The 18599-nt window shown below is 54.2% G+C and overlaps 1 protein-coding gene across 1 annotated transcript; it reads right to left on the minus strand.

The window, feature by feature from the left end:
- Positions 1-1031: 1031 nt before the first annotated feature.
- Positions 1032-15336, minus strand: CCDC27 (coiled-coil domain containing 27). The gene is made up of 12 exons (XM_029227066.1): positions 15151-15336; positions 14484-14616; positions 13365-13475; positions 12639-12796; positions 9643-9822; positions 8968-9063; positions 8355-8688; positions 8008-8138; positions 5461-5538; positions 5005-5217; positions 2688-2792; positions 1032-1157 (listed from the first exon to the last, which is right to left on the minus strand). Exons 1-12 carry the CDS (start codon positions 15334-15336, stop codon positions 1032-1034), a joined length of 1851 nt encoding a protein of 616 aa, XP_029082899.1.
- Positions 15337-18599: the final 3263 nt, after the last annotated feature.

Below are 18599 nucleotides of genomic sequence, written 5' to 3' on the forward strand. Positions count from 1 at the left end.
AGGGGTGGAGGGGTGGAGGGGCGGGGCCGTGGCAGGGGCGGAGCAAGAGGGAGGTCCCCAGGCCTTCCAGGAGGTGCGTGCTGCAGGGGCGAGGGGCAGCAAGGGCCGCCGGGGCCGCAGGAGCCGCAGAGCGCGCCTCTCTCCAGGGCCTAGACCCCTCGCAACTGTTGCAGCTTCCCCGCCGGGAACCGGGCTCGAGCGCAGAAGCGGGCTCAGTGGGGGGAGGAGTGATGGCAAGCGCACCTGGTTAGAACCGAAACACCGGATTGTTCTCGGGGGCGCCCAGTCATCAGGTTCCCCAGCCGCCAGCCGGCCTTCCGCTCGCTCTGAGCGGCCAGAGGCCTGGGTGGGGTGGCCATGCTCGAGCGGGCGCTGCTCGAAGGAAAGGATGAAAGGATGCGTGGACAGGTGAGGGTAGAGAGCAAAGAGAAGAGGCCGAGGACTGACTAGGTTCAGCACGTGTTTGTGTGCCGGGCACAGGTCTCTGTGAAGGACACTGACAAGCGTGCCTGTCCTCGCAGATCTTTCACCTCAGGAGCGATGGATGTGAACGGAAGTGCCGCAGCCCGACCCATCTTCTTCCACGGGGTCGCACCAGCAAAACAGTGCCCCAGCTGGGGAGCCCCTGCCAGGGGAACCGCCGCAGGTGTGTGCGGCAGAGAAGGACCGCTCTGGGGTCTGAACCGAATGCGGTGGACGGGAGCCCAGTCTCAGGCCTCCTACACCTGGGACCACCAGAAGGCACCCTGCTCAGCGTGGGGTCTTCCCAGGAAGGAGCCAGGGGTGCAGGCTGCTGTGCTGACCCCCAACGAGTGAGTTTTGGAATGGGGGGTGTCCATGTAGCCCAAGCTCCCCTGTGTGTCCTAGTGAAGGAGAAGGTGAGACGGTGGGCAACAGCAGGTGTAATTCTGAATCTGGGCGCAAGGGTGAGGCCATGGGGGCTGACGGAGGTGAAGGGGGGGCACACAGGGCACACCCAGGCTGAGTCCTGGCCTCCACTGGACTGGCTGCGCCTGGGGTCCTAGTTGGGCCTACTTGGAGGTTATCTTCTTGGACTTGCTGGTCGGGGATAAGATCTCCGACTGCTGCAGTGGGGGCACTTTGATCCCCTTCTGTTTCAACTGGTTGTAGTAGTCAGTTCTCTCTGAGATGATCCTCTAGAAAAGACATACAGCAGCGTGTGCCCAGTCCTTGCAGGCTCCTGGGACACCACCCTTCCCTCTCCGAGAAGAGCCCGCTGCCTCAGTGCTGTGCTGGTGAATATTTACAACCTGTTCTCCAGGAGAAAATAAAAAGCTCTGGTTTGTAGCATTTGCCAATTTCTGTTCTGAAAGCCCTCCCACCACGGCTGATCCAGGCACAGGGGTGAAGCCACAGAACTCGGAGCTGGGGAGAGATGCCCACCATCGGCTCCAGGTCAGCTCACCCCTGGAGTCTGCCCCAAATGCACTTCTTAGTCCTCTGGGAATTGCTGGGAGCCCAGACTCCCAGAGACCTCAGAGGCCGTCAAGTCTTAACCTCAAGTCCCTTCTGTCCTGGGCGCAGGGAAGGCTGTCCCGCCCCTCCTCAGCCTCCTTCTCTCTGGCCCATTGCTGGTTTGTGTGGGGCATTGGCAAAGGAAGGGGGTTTTCCCTGGCTACTGGGTGATGGTGATGACTCCTCCTATCCCCCTCCCCCCTCCCTCCCTCCCTCCCATCCCCCATCCCCTATCCCTCCCATCTTCTCTCTCCTTCCCCCTTCTCTCCTTCCTCCCTCTTCTCCTCCCACAAACAACAGTAACCAGGCCCCAGGCCCCAAACAACAGAGACCTCTCCCCAGGTCCCCATGCAGAGGTCCCCTCTGCCCTGAGGACTGTGGCCACCCTACAAGAGCACCATTAACTCCTCGCCCCACCTCACAGAGGAAGGGAACCAAGCCCCAGGGAAATGTGGGCCGGTGGCAGGTCATGGGTAGCTGCTGGGGTCTAGGGCTGTGCTGTCGAAGGAGGCTTGGGGCCCCGCACGGAGCACCTGTCTTTCAGGTGCTTTCCTCCCAGAGCTGTGGGCCCCGTGGTGCCTGGAAGGCAGGCACGCTGTCCCGGGTACAGAGGGAAGCTCTACGGCTCAGCGAAGTCAAGTGACCGGCCCACAGCTTTGAAGCTAAGGTCCAGAAGGTGGTGATTCACTCCTGCCGCCCCAAAGCTGCACTATTTCCCCTTCGCCGCCCTGCCCCTCTGAGGCCTCTGCCTGTCAGTGAGGAGCTGGCATGGACCAAGGCCGGGGAGAGGGTCCGTGCCAGACTCCTGGCTCAGCAGGGATTCCAGCGGAGGCCAGGCTGAGCTGCAAAGTAGCATCCTTGGAGGAGGCTGAGCTGGGCAGAGCCTGGGGATGGGCTCCTGCTGCAGGAAAATGCCCAGGGCCCAGCAGTTTGGTCCCCTCCCTACTGCGCTGGTGGGTTTGCGGTAACTGCTGCTGGGCGCTGAATGCTGAGAGCAGCTCGGGGACTCGCCACCCGTCAGGGAGACCTAGTCCCCTCTGCCTAAGCAGAGAGAGAGGACTGTTCTGGGGTCACGGTAAAAGGGTGACACCACCAGGACAAGAATGGGGGTCCCTAGCATCCCTTCCAGGCCTCTCCCCTCTGCCCCCAGCTGCAGACCCTGGAGCGCTGGCGTGGAGACGTGGCCCTGGGGACAAGGAGGCTGGATATACCTGCAAGGCTTCCAGGATGTCATTGTCAGAGATCTCGGTGGCCAAGGACTTGAATCCTATGGTGTTGAAGGTGGCCTGGATGATCTTGTTTCTTAGTCTTTCGAGCTGTGAGCACAGGGAAAATAACCAAGCTCGCCTTTAGCGGAGGAGGCAGCATCCTCCACACCTGCCACCTCGCTGAGGTTCTAGGGAAGGTAGACCTGGCCTCATTTTTCCTGGCTTTAGGAAATGGAATCAGGGTGGGAGAGGTCAGCGTGGTCGCCTTAGAGCTAGAAGGTGCCAGATCACCACCTGGACCCAGGAAGCTTAACACCAAAGCGCAACGACTTTCTACCACACCAAGCTTTTGTTGTTTGTTTTTAATTGAAAAAGCAAAACCTGCATGTGGTCAAAACAAAACAAAAGCTCCGGGGCTTCCCTGGTGGCACAGTGGTTGACAGTCCACCTGCCGATGCAGGGGACGCGGGTTCGTGCCCCGGTCCGGGAAGATCCCACATGCCGCGGAGCGGCTGGGCCCGTGAGCCATGGCCACTGAGCCTGCGCGTCCGGAGCCTGTGCTCCGCAACGGGAGAGGCCACAACAGTGAGAGGCCCGCGTACTGCAAAAAAACAAAACAAACCAACAAAAATCTCCAAATGACCCCCAGACCTTCCCCCGCTTCCCTGAAGGAGCTTCAGCCACAGTCTCCTGCTGACCCCCAGGAGGCTGTCAGTGGCGCAGAAAACGTCCTGCAGACTCCGTTAGCCCCCCTTTGGTCATTGTACGCCCTCCCTTCCTCCATGCTGTGGGCATCTGCATTAAACGGTTAACCAGGCGTTAAGCAGAATGGACCACTGAGGCTGTCTAGTCTTTTTCCGCCATCAGCATCCTTGTGGGTGCTCAGGGCCCCAGCCCACCTCCACAGAGGACAGTGAATCCTGCCTCCCAGTAAGTTCAGGGTAAACTCCTCCGATCTGTACCCCAGAAGCCCTCAGACAGTGTCCCCCAAGTCACGGTGACAAGCTCAGCTCCAGCTTCTCACCCTCAGTGTCCGGGGGCCCTGCCAATGTAGAAATGCTGAGGGAGAGCCACGCTGGAGAGATGTGGCATTGCCTAATGCCACGCAAGTCGGTCCACTTTGCCTCTGGGACAGGGATGCCACAAGCCCCTGGACTTTGAGGGGGCAGAGGGCTTCCTTTCCTTCTTTCCAACATGGATTAATCCCAGCTCTGTGCCAGGCACCATGCTAGGTACAGGGGTCATGAGGGAAATGGGGGCTCGCCCTCTGTACCAGAGGTGCCTCCTGCTGGGTAAGGGGTGGTAGTCACCTGGGGCAACCATCCACGGTGCCCCACACCCGGGCCTGTCTCAGGCATCACTCACCGGTCATGGCACTACTACTTCCTGCTGACCCCAGACTGAGCCTCAGAATCTTTCTCAACACAGCATTCTGGGCTCCACCAAACCCACTAGAAATGGAACCATCTATACACCGTCACCCATCTAGCAATTTAGCTGGGAATGCTGCTGGATGGGAAACACAGTTTTATAAAAGATAACAGGCAAGGGGGAGGGGCTCAGTGATGCTGTCAGCTGGCCAGCAGGAGGCCGGCCCCAACAGGACGGAGAACATGGCTGGTTACAGGTGGCACTCCTGGTGGGTGAGTGGGGAAAATGTTATTTCAAAAGCCTGCACGCTTGGGGGCTTTACCTTTGCTGGTTTTGGATTCTAAATCAAGTCAGATCTCTGACGGGTCCCTCCTAAATCCCCCACCCCATGCGTTTGCTCACATCTAATGGGGATCTCAGAATGGGGACCCTGCACTTCACACCCTAGCACCACGTCCACACAGCTCTGGGACCTCAGATAGACCATTTACCCTCTCTGCTGCAGGTTCCTATATATCAGGTGAGGACACTCATGAAAGCCACATCCCAGCTTTGTTAACAGGGTTGAATGCCTTAATAACTGCTCCGAACAGCACCTGACCCACAGCAAGTACTCTCTAAGTTATACATGGATGGCATTATTATTACTGCTTCTCTCCCACCTCAGAGCCCTTCTCCTTCCTGGCTGGCCACCCACACCCCTGGGTCCCTTTCACAGCACAACCCAAGGGGCTCCTCCATAGACAAAGCCCCGACACCCGGTGCCCTCCGGCTCCTACATCTAAGGCTGCCACGCCCACTGCACCCTTGCCCCCTCCTCCACCAGCATTCCTGGACACAAGGGGTGGGGGGTGAGCCAGAGCACCCGTGCACAGTCCCCGGGGTCGGCGCTGGGCTGCGCTGGGCGAGGGCCCCGGAGCAGGCCCTCAGGAGGGGGAGCCGGGCGTACCCTGGACTGGGCGCTCTCCAGGGCCACGCGGGCCTGCTGTTCCGCCCGCTGGATCATCTCATTCTTGTTCTGCATCTCCTCCTGCAGCTGCTTCCGCCTCTGCAGATGGTCCTGGCTCTGGCTCACCTGGGCCTGCAGCTGGCTGACCTTGGCCTCCAACTCTGAGATGGTCCGTTCCCGCTTGACCAGTTCCTTCTCCAGCTCTGACACTTGCTGGGGGCCGGAGAGACAGCGCAGTAGGCCCACCTGCCCCGCCTCCTTCCCCTGAAGACGGCCACCTCTCCCTGAGCTCTTCAAGTCAGCCCGGCCCCGGCCGTGGCAGGGACCCCTGTGGGTGTCTGTGCTTCTGGATTTGCTGAATGGGATGCTGCCCAGCGGTGAGGGATCTGCCAGCTTCCTCTCCCCCCACCGTCACCATCCGGGCCTGCAGCTGCCCCCTGACCACCCCGCGGGCACCTGTCGGAGGAGAAGGTTGTCCTTCTCAATCAGTCCCATCATCTCCTTGTGTTTCTTGTCTTCCCGGAGGTTGGAGAACTGCAAGGCAGAGGGGGCTTCGCTCAGGGGCTGGGGGTGAGACACCAGACAGCCCCCTCCCTGAACCTCAGTAAGACAAAAGCTCCGTGGTTGGTTTCTGCTGGAAGGGAGGGGAGGAGGGGCGGCACCAAACACACTTGGGAAGCTGGCTCCAGAGCCAGCAGTGGGGAGAGCTGTCAGAGTCCCTGGAAATCTCAGAAATTGGTGGTGCTGGGCTGTTCTGGACGTGGAAACCAACACGACGAGGAACATCGTTTCAGAAACCAGGAGCCGCAGACTCGTCCCTGACCAGGAGCTGCCGAGCGCCTGCCCCTTTTCCACCTGGCAGGAGACTTGATGCCGGGGGGCCGCAGGGGGTCTCTGGCCTGGGAGATGCCAGGCTCACTTGGTGGAGACCCCCAGCTCCAGGCGCAGGTTGTGGGGGCTGAATGTGGAGACCGCAGCCTCTGCCCGACTTGGTCCTAAAACACCGGCAGCTGGGCCTTTACTTTCCGGGAAAGGAATTTTCCCAGTTTCCCAGATTCCAGGAGAATCTGGGCAAACCAAGAGGAGAGACCCAACAACATGACCACTGAACTAACTCTCCACTGAAACGCCCAAGACCAGCTCTCTGCCGTGAAGCACAAAATTATCACTCAGGGGCTCAGAGATTCCAGGCAGCTCTGACCTTGGAGCAAGATTCTTGCAGGAATAACAGAAACCAAACCCAGACTTACAAAAAGAGCTTATAGGAGATAGAAATGGCACAAGAAGCCAAAACCCATAATTATCACTTACGCTGTCAGCGAGGTCAGAGACATACTGCAACTGAGAAACAAAACGAGAGTGTGCTTCCAAAAAAGCGGGGGAGGAACATTCAGAGAGCAAAAGCAAGATCTTGGGAACTGTAAATGAGCAAAATTAAAGCTCAGGAGGAGGGCTGTTGCCAAAGTTAAGGAAATCTCATAAAAGAAGAACAGAAAGACAAAGCGATGAAAGGTAGGAGGGAACAGACAGGAAGGAAAAAAAGAGACCAGAAGTGGAGGTCCACTGGCCGATTGATGGAGATGCCAGAAGGAGGGTTCAGAGGAAACAGAGAGAACGAAATAAAAACTATATAAACAAAGAAAAATTCTAGAAGTGAAGGACACAAGTTTCCAGTTGCCCATTGAGCACCCAGGACAAATGAAAACAGACCCTTAATAAGTCCCAACTATGGAAGCTTCTGCACATAAGGGACAAAGGCAGGATCTTTCAATTTTCCAGAGAGAAACGAAGCACCACCAAAAACTAAGTTGTAAGAAAGCACAAGTCAGGCTGAGTTTGGGCTTCCCACCAGGAACCCTAGAAGCTCGGACACGTGGAGCAATGCCTTCACACTGCTGAGGGAAAGTGCTTGCCATACCGGAATTCTATTCCAACCAAATTCTATTAATGTGTAGAAGAAGGACATTTGCAGAATGTCCTTACGATGTCCCCCAAATTTTACCTTCACTCATCTTTCTCAAAAAACTACTGAAGGATGTGCTCCAGTGAAAATATGGGAGTAGGTCAAGAAAGAGAAAAGATGTGGATGGCAGCGGCTTTAAAATGTGGTTTATGGATCTTAATACTGTTTCACAAAACGTGTGTTTTGGTCACGTGCGTGTGCACCTGATAACCATCTCAATGATGTAAATGCAGCGTCCACTCACTGACGCTGTGATGGAATAGTACAGGGAGGGGGAGGAGTTCCCGGGCTGGGGAGGCAAGCGAGGAAAGAGGGAAGCGTTAGATGATGCCAAGATGGAGAAACATCTAGAATGGGCATTGTAAGCATGCAATCTCGAGATACGAAGAGCCAGCCTTCAAGAATCAGCTAGAAGAGTTGAAAGCGGTTGTCTTGGGGGATGGGCAAATGAGAAAGAGAAGGGTCAGACTCCTGTTTCGCATAATAAGCCCGTGGAACTGTTTGGTTCCTTAAGCTGTGTAGCTTTGTGCACAAAAAACTTGGATAAAAATAAAAGCTAAAAATGCTTCAGGGAATTCCCTGGTGGTCCGGTGGCTAGGACTCCACGCATGCTTTCATTGCCAAGGGCCCGGGTTCAATCCCTGTCGGGGAACTAAGATCCTGCAAGTCATTCAGCGTGGCCAAAATATAAAATTAAATTAAAAAACACAAATGCTTCAGTGCATTGGCGATATCCCTAAGGTCACCAATGCACTGGGCTCATTGCAGTGGCGATCTCCTTAAGGTCCATGGGGGTCTCAGCCCTGGGACCCAGGGGCCAGGAGACGCTTGAGAAATGGCCAGGAACCCAGTGGCCCAGGAGACAGAGATGACAGCTGGGAACAGAGGGCAGCGCAGAGCACGGCGGGGCAGGGTGTGAACCCCAGCTCTGCCACTGTGAGCTCCCTAGTCAAGCGCCTCCGTCAGGGGGATGGGACAGACGGCACCGGTCCCAGAGCCCCGAGGGAGGACGCCTGAGACGTGACGGAGGACACTGCCACCTTGTCGGACATGGCTCGCAGCTGCTGCTTCCGCTCTCGCAGCTCCTTCTGCAAGGCCTCGTTCTCCGTTTTGAAGCTCTGCAGCTGGGACTCTTGGATTTCCACTTGTCGTTGTAAAGACATGATGGCTCCTGGGTGAGGCGACAGTGAGAGGGGAGGAAAGGGTGCTGGTCACCGCGTCATCCCGGGGGCTCCAGGCTGAGACTGCAGGCTGAGGGCTGCTGGCTCCCACCCCGGGACTCCAGTGCTGCCGCCACATGGTCCCGGCTGAGAGGGACACAGGGCAAAGCCGACAGAGCTGGGCATGCTCGCTGCTGGCCCCGCCTCACCATCCTCCAACTTCCCACCTGTTGCCAGGGAGTGTCTTGTCCTCGTGATCTCGAGCTGGAACTGGAACTCCCGGACCAGCTCTTCATGCCCCTCCAGCTGGGCTCTCAGCTCCCCCGTGAAGGTGTGGGCCATGGAGGCAGCCCTCTTCCCGCCCGCGGCCTCCCCCTCCACGGCGCCCTCTGCGGCCACCACCGTTGCCGCCTTCTCCTGCAGAATCCCCTTCCTGCTGGCACTGGCCCTCGCCCCCTCGTCCGCCGCCGGGTCGGCCTCCCGTTCCAGGCCTTCTTCCTCCTCGTAGCTGCCTCCTTCCAGGTCCTTGCCTCTGTCGGTCATGGCGTGCTCTCCCTGCATCTGGGGGAGGGACGGGCATGCTGGGCAGGACTGCAGGACCCCTGTGGAAAGGGGCTCGGCCATTCACGGAGGCGGAGGGTGCACTGCGAAGGGGGCCCCCAGGGGGCGGGGCCGGGGCTACATCTCCAGGAGCTGCCCCATCACCCCTCCCCTGCTCCCCTCCAGTGTGGCCGAGGGTTTCGCCTGGGTGGGGACCACCGGGTGCGGACAGCAGGTGGGAGCCTGTGGCCTGGGCATCGCGTGGGCAGCCTGGGAGAGGAGGCCCCGGCCAGCCCGCACCTGCTGCCTGTGCTCCGGCTCCTCCTTGCCTCCGAAGAAGGTCCTAAGGGTGTTCAGTCTCCCCTGCAGCTTCGGCGCCGACTCCGCCGGCCACTCCTGCAAGAGGCCCGTGGGAGCCTCAGGGTTTCAGTCTGCACCTTCAGCTCCCCCAGGGGCCGCGCCGCCGAGACCTGTCTTCCTGGAAGGGGGACCCAGCGTCCTCCTGCCAGGGGTGCCCTGTCGGTGGGCAGGGGGCCACAGTGTGCAGATGGCAGCCCTGGGGGGCCGTATTGTTTCTGGCTCCGCCCCCCCCCAGGAGCAGCCCTGGCAGTCTCCAGACTCCTGCTGTCCCCGCCCACCAGTCCCCCACCATCGGTGCCTGAGTAGCTTTTCTGGCGGCGGCCAGAGGGTCCGGTGATGGTCGGAAGCCTCTAGTCCCCACTTCACGTGAGGACCCAGCATAAACACTGGCTGTATCCCCAGACGTGAAAGAAGTCAGCTCTCAGACTCGGCGACTGCTCCCCTGGGCCACACAGAGCCCTACCTCGACCCGCCTCCTCCAGGGCGCCCCCCAGACCTGGGGGAGGGGTGGGGGCCCACCCCGACGTTACAGGCAAGGACACGGAACCCCCACAGCCAGAACAGGTCAGGCTAATCCAAGCCACTGCCGCCCGCGGAGCGCCTGCCTCTGCTCACCGTCATGACCTCGCTCAGCGAGGCCTCCTGGCTTTTGCTCTTCAGGAGGCATTTCAGCTGCTTTCTCAAGGCCTCCCTCTCCTCCTGGAGAGCCAGGATCTCCTCGTCTTTCTTCTGAACCTGCACCTCCAGCTCGGAGAGGCGCTGGACTTCCTTCCCCAGTGCAAACAGGCACCGGTCCTGGGCAGAAACAGGGCAGCCCCAGGCGCGGTCAAGCCACTCAGACGCGCCTCCAGCACCGCCAGCCCTCAGCAGAGCAGCAGCTCCGGGCCCAGGAAGAGCAGGCCTGCTGCCCTGCACCCCCCACTCCCCATCCCCAGCCACCTCCTGCTTAAGGGCCACCCTTGCCCGGGGATCTCCAGGCCTGGCTCCCGGTCAGCCCCCAGGTGTGACCGAGGACACCTAACCAGCACCCCCTCCGAGGGCCACCTCTAAGGGGCTTGTCAGGGCTGGGCCCACTGCCCCTCAACCACCCACTCTCAAATCCTCCATGCCCTCAATTATTCAAAACTGAAGACAAAATAAAGGTGTTTTTGGACAAACAGTAACTGGAAGAATTCGTCGCCAGCAGAGCTGAACAACTGAGAGAAATACTAAAGGGGATTCTCCAGGCAAGAGGGAAGGGGTCAGAGACAGAATTCTAGAAGGAAAAGATAACTAGGAGTTAAGTGATAGGCTTCCACGGAGTCCACGAGTCCAAGAAGAAGTCACAAAGGAAGTTGGAAAATATTTTAAACTGAATGATAACAAACATTTGGACACGTCAAGACGGGCGAATAGAAAGCTGTGATTAAGGACAGATTTATAGCCTTCGAATGCATGGATTAGGGGAAACAATGGAAAATCAAAGATCTAAGTATCCATCTCAAGATTTCAGAAAAAGAACTGGAAATTTAGCCTAAAGAACATAGCAGGAAGAGAATTTTTTTTTTTTTTTCCTGTACGCGGGCCTCTCTTTGATGTGGCCTCTCCCGCTGCGGCGCACGGGCTCCAGACGTGCAGGCTCAGCGGCCATGGCTCACGGGCCCAGCCTCTCTGCGGCACGTGGGATCTTCCCAGACCGGGGCACGAACCCGCGTCCCCTTCATCAGCAGGCGGACTCGCAACCACTGCGCCACCAGGGAAGCCCAGGAAGAGAATTTTTAAAACTCAGGACAAGAATGGATGATATAGGGAGATGGGGTACAGGGGGGGAGAGGAAGACAGGGCAAATCGGCAACATTTTAACATTCGGGGAATCTGGAGGGTATATGGGAATTATTTATAGTATTATGATAAAATAGTCATGGAGAAATCCCATTTCTTCACCCAGGCCATGGTGATTTAAACACCATGTGTCCAAACCAGACATGGTTCCCGGGAAGGGGATGCTCCTTTCCTCTGGGGCTGCTAACTTTGCAACAGCACAACCTTGCTTCTGCAGGTGGTGCTACCTACCACAGGGCAGACGAACACAGAGGTGAGGGAACGAGGACCCTGAGGACATGTTGTGAGCCCCTGGTGGCAGCCCAGCCTGCAGCCCTTCCGCTGGAATTCCTTCTCCTAGCAGCACTGCAAAGAGCATCCTTTTATGTATACCTGTGAGACGCTATCTGATTATATCCTCAGGCTATTTTCCAAAAGTGGAATTGCTTGTTCCAATGGTATGGATGCTTTTTAAATTGTGAACTCTAAAGAAAACAAATTGTAAAATCTATCATAAAATTAGAGGTACAGTTTCGGGAATAAAGCTAAAATGAATACTCATGAACCCACACTATCATGGCTCGTGTGTCCCCACTGTGTGCCCACCAACTACCCAGTATTTTGTGTGACATTTCCATAATTGTCACTAGAGTTTCACGAGCTTAAAACAAAAACGTTAAAAAAAAAACAACCCATGAAGCTGATTCTAAGAGAAGATTTTTTTTTTCTTTTTTTTTGCGGTACGCGGGCCTCTCACTGCTATGGCCTCTCCCGATGCGGAGCACAGGCTCCGGACGCGCAGGCTCAGCGGCCATGGCTCACGGGCCCAGCCGCCCCGCGGCATGTGGGATCTTCCCAGACCGGGGCACGAACCCGTGTCCACTGCATCGGCAGGCAGACTCCCAACCACTGCGCCACCAGGGAATCCCCTAAAAGAAGACTTTTAACATTGATAAGACTGGTGGAGAGAAAAAGAGAGAAGGCACAAGTTAACGATGTCAGGAACAAAAATGTTCTGCGGAATCTTCTCCAGACTTGGGAGGAATAATACTAAGAGACTCGTGCACAGAGTTAGGCTCACAGATTTGAAAATTTACATGAAATGGGCACATTCCTAGAAAAACATCGCTTACCAAAACTGAAACGAGAGAAAAGGAAGTTGGAATATCTTAAAAGGAATTGAATTTGTTATTTTAAAAACCAACCCTGTAAGAAATTGCCAGGTACAGACGGCTTCAACGATGAATTCTTCAGAATTTAACAAAGCAGTAACACCAACCGTAGGCAAACTCTTCCAGAAAATTGAAAAAGAGCGAAAACTTTCCAACTTTTGTTGTTGTTGTTATGAGGCCAGAAAACTCTGACACCAAAAGCAAACAGGGAATGACAAGGCGGGTAAATTATGGGCCAGTCCCTCTCATAAACATGTATGAAAAAATGATACCACGATGAGTCAACCCGTAGGGAGATCATTGCCCATCAAGCTGGTTATTACTATTTTAAAGAATATATGGATGTTGAAGGTCTTGACTCACGGGGGGAGCTGTGTAAGAGTGGGTGACGTCCAGGCCAGCCTGAACTGCCCCCCCCACAGGGATGAAGATGGGCAGGACCTAGGCTGGTCAAACATCTGATTCGTAGAAGCCATGGGAGGGGGTCTGGATGTCAGTTCAGGCCATGTCTGGGACCTGCTTACACAGCCAAACAGATACTAGAACAAGAGCCCCCAGGGTCGGGCATCCTCTCGGGCAGGAGGTGGAGCCGGGGTGCCAGGACCAGGATCCGTGCCCAGGCTCCGCGCTCGGCCGTACCTTCTCGTGGATGACGGAGATGTACCAAGGTACCCACTTCCTTGGGTAGCTCTGCCCTAGGACCGGGTTGCTGGGGGCCGGGCTCAACACCTGGGCTTCACTCTTCTTCCGAAGGTAATTGAACTCGCAGGCACTCTTACTAAAGGGAAGCCGGCAGCCTGTCAAGAGGCGGGGCGGGGCGGGGGGGTCGGTCAGACTCTTCCCCAGCTGAGTTGCCCCGGATCTTCCATAACATCCCCCTTTCAAGATTCCCCCTGAAACCTTTCCCTGCCCAGCTGGGCTCCTCTACATCCTTGTCCGTCCCCTACACTCAGCCCAGTGTGTATGAGAGGCATCAAAGCACCCTTCAAGATTCCCAGAGCCTGGGGGTCAGGACAAGAGGGGACATCCTGACTCTGCCCTGTGCACAGGGGACACTTTTGAGGAGTTTCCTTGAATTCAGGCAAAGGAGACGTCTGGGGGTGGATTTCACCTCTGGATAAACAAAAGTGTTTGTCTGTAGGAACAGTGCATGTGGGTCCCTCTAATCAAGGAGGGATGCATCCCAGGAGCCTGTGTAAGGTACATAGGGCCAGGCAGGCGGTCCTAGGAAGGGAGTTCCATGGGGCATGATCGGGTGGCTCTGCGGGGAGCAGGGGTCCCTGCAGGTGAAGGCAGAGGACCTCAGGGCTGGGGTCCGAGGAGAGAACCCCATGGGTCACACGTGCCCAGCAGGCCCGTCCTCACCGTCCACCTTCATGTCCAAGCCCTCCTGACCAGAGAGCAGGTCCTCAGTCACCTTCCAGGTCTCAGAGCTGATGCACCTGTCCTCGGGGAGATCGAGAGTCGTGGCTGAACCTGCAGGATGGTAAACGTGCCAACAGATGACGGCTAAGGCCAAGTCTTCCCAAGACCTTCAGGACAGAGACTAGTATTTCCTTTCCTTTTAAATGCTGGGGAGGGTTCAAGGTGGTTTTCTCAGCGGATGCATAGGATTGGACTCTGCAACTGAATTGAAACGTAATTCTGTCCCCCTAACCACCACTGGTGTGTCCACCTGAAATTGATCAGGTGCAACTTAATCTCTGCAGTTTGGTGCATTCCCTTCCCTGGAGGGCAGCCCCGTTCCCTCCTGTAAAAGTGGCTCCTCCTCTAAGTCCCGGAGTGCTGGCTGCTCTCTGAGGCCCTGGCACTGAGAAAGGGAAGCTTAGAGCCTGGACGGGTGGGCGGGGCCCTACTTTTGCCTGACTGCCGCCTGAGATCCACAGACAGGACCCCAGTTGCTGGCTGCAGGCACTCGGCCTCGATGTCAACACCACTAAGGAAAATGCCGTGTGTGGGGAAATGGGAGTAGCCTAGGTCCTGGAGCTGGAGGTCTGGGATGACACCTGGCCTGACCGATGTCACTCGGGTGACGGCTGGGACCTTAGCTGCCCTCTCGGAGCCTCTTATCCATATCAGAGCAACGTAGGCTTAGACAAGAGTCTTGCTAAGGCTCCTTTCAGGGCTTGGTCCCTAATGAGCTGCCTTTGGCCCTATGGACCTCTTTCCTGAAGCTTCCAGAACCTTCAACCTTCTCCTCCCCTGTCCCAACTCTATTGAATCTTGGTGAGTGAGACCATAGAAGAAGCAAGAGGGCTGGGAGACCAGAAATACAGGCCTTTCCTTCCCTCCCTCCCCCCTCCCACTCTGGCCTCAGCTGAGAGCCAATTTCAGAAGCAGCAGTTGTGGCCACTGCACACGTCCCCTCTGGCCACCTCCGCAGGCTGCTGTGTGCCAGGACCCGGGTCCCGGACTCCGATGGGTGGGTTGGGTGGTTGGGTGGAGGGGGGGCTGCCCACGTGGGGCCCCGCTGGGCACGCTCACCATAGTGGGTCATGGACGTGGACCTGGTGCTGAACTGGGGACAGCCCGGACGTGTGAGAAACTTGTGCCAAAGCTCCTCCATTTCAGACAGGAAGCCGCTGTCCTGGGGGCTGGTGTCCTTGTTGAAATCTCTCTGAGGAGCAGGAAAATGAGACCAGCAGGAGAAGAGGGACCCGGGAAGCCCCTCTCCCATCTTCTGGCGGAGCACCAGGGCCTGCCGTGTGTGCCGACCACAGTGGGCTGTCCCCACCCGGAAAACTGGCTGCTTGATGAGGGCCGTGGGGACCTTGCTTTAGAAGTTGCAGTCGGCTGAGCCCAGAGTCAAGTCCACTTAGGAGGGCCCTGGGGAGTGTGGTGGCTCTCCAGTCTCCCCCAGCGCGTGGTACCTGCCTGAACCTTCCCGCCCGCGCTTTCTCTTCCTTATTTTCTCTCCTCCCCATTCCCTCCTTCTCAAGACTTCCCTAAGGAAGGCTCATAGCAGACACTGCATCTTCTCTCCCAGTCTCCATCCACTCCCAGAATCCACCCATTGTAATCCATCAGCCAAGCTGATTTGGGATGCTCTTATTAGACCCCACCCTCAAGGCCTTTCTTCCAGTGGGAGAAGCAGGTCATCTACTGATGACCTGCGTGTGGCCGGGCCATCCTTTCTCCTGAGACTCCATACCATCTTCCTGTAGTAGCGGTTGATGGCCTGAGCTGACTTGCTGAGGGAGCGCTCTTTTTGGCGAAGTTTCCATTCTGGGGTCTGTTCGTTCCGGCTGGCCACTTGCCGTAGGACGATCAGGCCCTTCTCTATCCAGTTGGGCACCAGGCTTTTCTTCTTGGGCGTGCTGGCTCTGATCGGTAACATCGGGAACGTGGAGCAGAGGGCCAAGTTTGGCCACCTGAATGATGACTTGGACCTATCCTCCGGGTCTGGAGCAGGGTGTCGAGGGGAACACAGCCCCAGTCATGGATGTGCAGGTCCAAGCACAGGCCAGAAGGCTTGAGAAGACCAGCTTCCCAAGCTCCAAATCCTAAGGGGTCCTGGGAGCAGTCTATGACATCACAGATGTCTCCATAGAAACCTAGAAACAGCGCCTGTCATCTGTCTTAGTTTTCGGCTGGGAAGGGGAACCAGAAGCTTCTTCGCTGTACATACAGAATGTTACAAGCGCAGGAGAAGTGCCCCGAGGCATTAGCAGCCCATTCTTCTGTTTTCTTTTTTCCCCATCATTAGTATTTCACCTTATTTAACAATCTGACACTGTGTCAGTGGCTCTGATGTGAAAATTTAACCTTTTCAATTAAAGTCCACACTTTAGACATATTTCTTAACACCTGAATACTGTATGTACTTCTTTTTTAAAAATGGAATTGGGATAGAGGAGAGAGACTTACTGTGATTTTGCTAAATTCCCACCATCCGATTCTTGGACACACAGGCCTCAGGCTTGCAAAGGACACAAAGAAATGGTGTCGATGTTTCTCTGCATCCAGGCTGCTACTTGAAAAATTTTCTTTTTGGCCACTTCATGTTTCTCAAACTGCAGTTTGGTGTCGAAAACATTCTCTTCAGTGAAAGAAGCCAGACACAGAAGGCCACATAGTGTGTGATTCCATTTATTTGAAATGTCCAGAATGTGCAAATCTACCGAGACAGAACACGTTGATTTCCTAGGGCAGGAGGGAGGGAGGAACGGGGAGTGACTACACATGGCTCCCGGGGCTCCTTCTGTGGGGGTATGAAAATGTTCTGAAACTGGATAGGGGTGATGGTGGCACATCGCTGCAGATGGACTAAATGCCATTGAATTGCACATTTTAAAATGGTGATTTTTATCTCAATTTAAAATAATAACTGTAGTTTGAGCTCATATTCTTTCAGCCCATCCTTCAGGGGGAATGGAAAATGCCAGCCCCTGCAGGCAGCATGTAGAGCTGTGTTTTGAAGCAGCCTCACTTTCTTTCAAGGGAACCAAGGTGCCTTCCCAGAGTCCAGTCCCCTCTGGGTCACCCTGTGTGTCCTCTACAGCTCTGCATGGCCTCCTCTCCCATAACCATTCGCTAGTCTGGCCCAGCTCAGAGTTTCAAGGGAAATTGGAGTATTGTTTTGAGTTGAAGTCTCCCACCTATTTCAGTGTCACCTGTGCTGCTTTTTCTCCAGTCCACTTGAGGGATGTTTCCAGGTGTGAAGTTCTCAGTTCTGCATCACACAGAAGGATGAAAATGCCATCTGGGTTTCCACTCCTGTCTGTGACCTTGAGTCTAAAAGGAGAGGGTCCCTCTTACAATCAGAGGCTATGGGGGCCGGCAGGGGACCGTGTGTCATCCTGGAGGGACCTATATGAACAAACGGGTGAATGAGAGCGAGAGAGGGGCAACACTGCAAAGATTTTGGTGCCTCATATCCCATGTCACTAGAGATAAAGACAGTACAAGGGTGATCCTGCATCACAAAATAAATGTAAGAAAATCAAATACTGATCATTCCCAGATGGTTATATTAATGCTTTCTTTGGGATCTATTAAATTCTTTCCTAATTTCTTCTTCATATGTTTTGATACCTCTGCAGTACTAGGGTCTCAAGTCTGTCTGTTGAGTGGTTCAGCCCTGGGTCAGAGGCAGCCTCCGATCCCACCCTGCTTCATTTGTTGGATGTAGTGTTTTACATACAGCAATTTGGTAAAGGTGATCGAGGGTCTTGGTCAGATCCTCTTTGTCTTTTCCTTTTTTTTTTCGTTTTTTTGGCCGCACCTTGCAGCTAGCAGCTAGCGGGATTTTAGTTCCCAGACCAAGGATCGAACCTGTGGCCCCTGCTGTGAAAGTGGCCAGTCCTAACCACTGGACTGCCAGGGAATTCCCAAGGTCCTCTTTGTCTTACTGACTTTTCCCCCTTCATCTGCTGAGAAAGGGGTATTGAAATATTCCAACTATGGTATGGAACCATTTCCCCCTTCAGTTCTGTAAATTTTGCTTTATGTGTTTAAGGGATCTATTATTGGGCACATACACATTTAAAACTGTCATGTCGTCCTCATGAGTCAATTCTTTTATCTTTATGAAAGGTCTCTCTCTTTTATATTTTTGGCCTTAAAGTCTATTTCACTGATATTAACATAGTCACTCTTACCTTGTTATGCTCCCATTGTATGGTATTTTTTTCCATCCATTCATTTTCAATTTACTTGTGTCATATTCAAACTATATCTTTTATAAATAACATATGGTTGGGTCTTGTCTTATTATTCACTCTGATAATCTCCTTTAATTGCAGTGTTCAGCCCATTAATATTTAACGTAATTATTGATGTGGTTAGATTAGGCCTACCATTTTATTATTTGTTTTCTCTTTGCCCACATGTTTCTTGTTCTCTATCCCTCTTTCTTTATTTTTTGTATTTGTTGAATATTTTATAGAATTCCATTTTAATTTACCTGCTGAACATTCAGATATACCTCTTTGCGTTATATCTTAGAAGTTGCTCTAGGTTTCACAATACACATCCTTACTTTTCACAGTTTAGTAAAGTTGATATTGTACCACTTTATGTAAAAATATAGAAATCTTGCACCCAATTGGATCCTTACCCCTCTTCCACCATATTTTAAACTATAGTTGTCATAAGTTTTACATCTACTTATACTGTATGTCTCATAAGACAATGTTATAAATTTTCCTTCTAACAGTATTTCAAAGAAATTAAGAGGAGAAATAGTCTTTTGTATTTACACATATATTTCCCTTCAGCCTGAAAAACTTCATTGATCATCTCTTGCAATGCAGGTCTAGTGGAAACAAATCCTCTCAGTTTTCCTTCTTCTAGGTATATATTTATTTTGCCTTGATTCTTGAAGGATATTTTTGTGAACATAGAATTCTTGGTTGACAAGTGGCTTTTCTTTCAGCACGTAAAGGTGTTCTGGATTCTGGTCCCTATAATTCCTATGAGGGTACTGTGGTTATGCAAATTGTCGTTCCCTTGTAAGTAATGTTTAATTTTTCTCTAGGTGAATTTCAAGGTTTTTATTTTTATCTTTGGCTTCAGTGTGACTCTGGTGTGTCTAGGCATGATTTTGTGTGTGCGTGTTCATTGTTTTGGATTTTGTTAACCTCTTAAATCTACAAATAT

The sequence above is a fragment of the Monodon monoceros genome, unplaced genomic scaffold (assembly GCF_005190385.1).
Source record: "Monodon monoceros isolate NGI ecotype Baffin Bay Population unplaced genomic scaffold, NGI_Narwhal_1 Super_Scaffold_18, whole genome shotgun sequence".
NCBI classification, from domain to species: Eukaryota; Metazoa; Chordata; class Mammalia; order Artiodactyla; family Monodontidae; genus Monodon; species Monodon monoceros.

What these genes read in the sequence shown, in the direction of transcription:
- CCDC27 (XM_029227066.1), bottom strand. Translation starts at nt 15,336, where the DNA reads ATGTTACCGATCAGAGCCAGCACGCCCAAGAAGAAAAGCCTGGTGCCC. An exon ending in TCTCCGTCATCCACGAGAAG is followed by an intron (nt 9,823 to 12,638) that starts GTACGGCCGAGC and finishes GTTTCTGCCCAG; the next exon opens with GACCGGTGCCTGTTTGCACT. An exon ending in CGCTGAGCGAGGTCATGACG is followed by an intron (nt 9,064 to 9,642) that starts GTGAGCAGAGGC and finishes GGCCTCTTGCAG; the next exon opens with GAGTGGCCGGCGGAGTCGGC.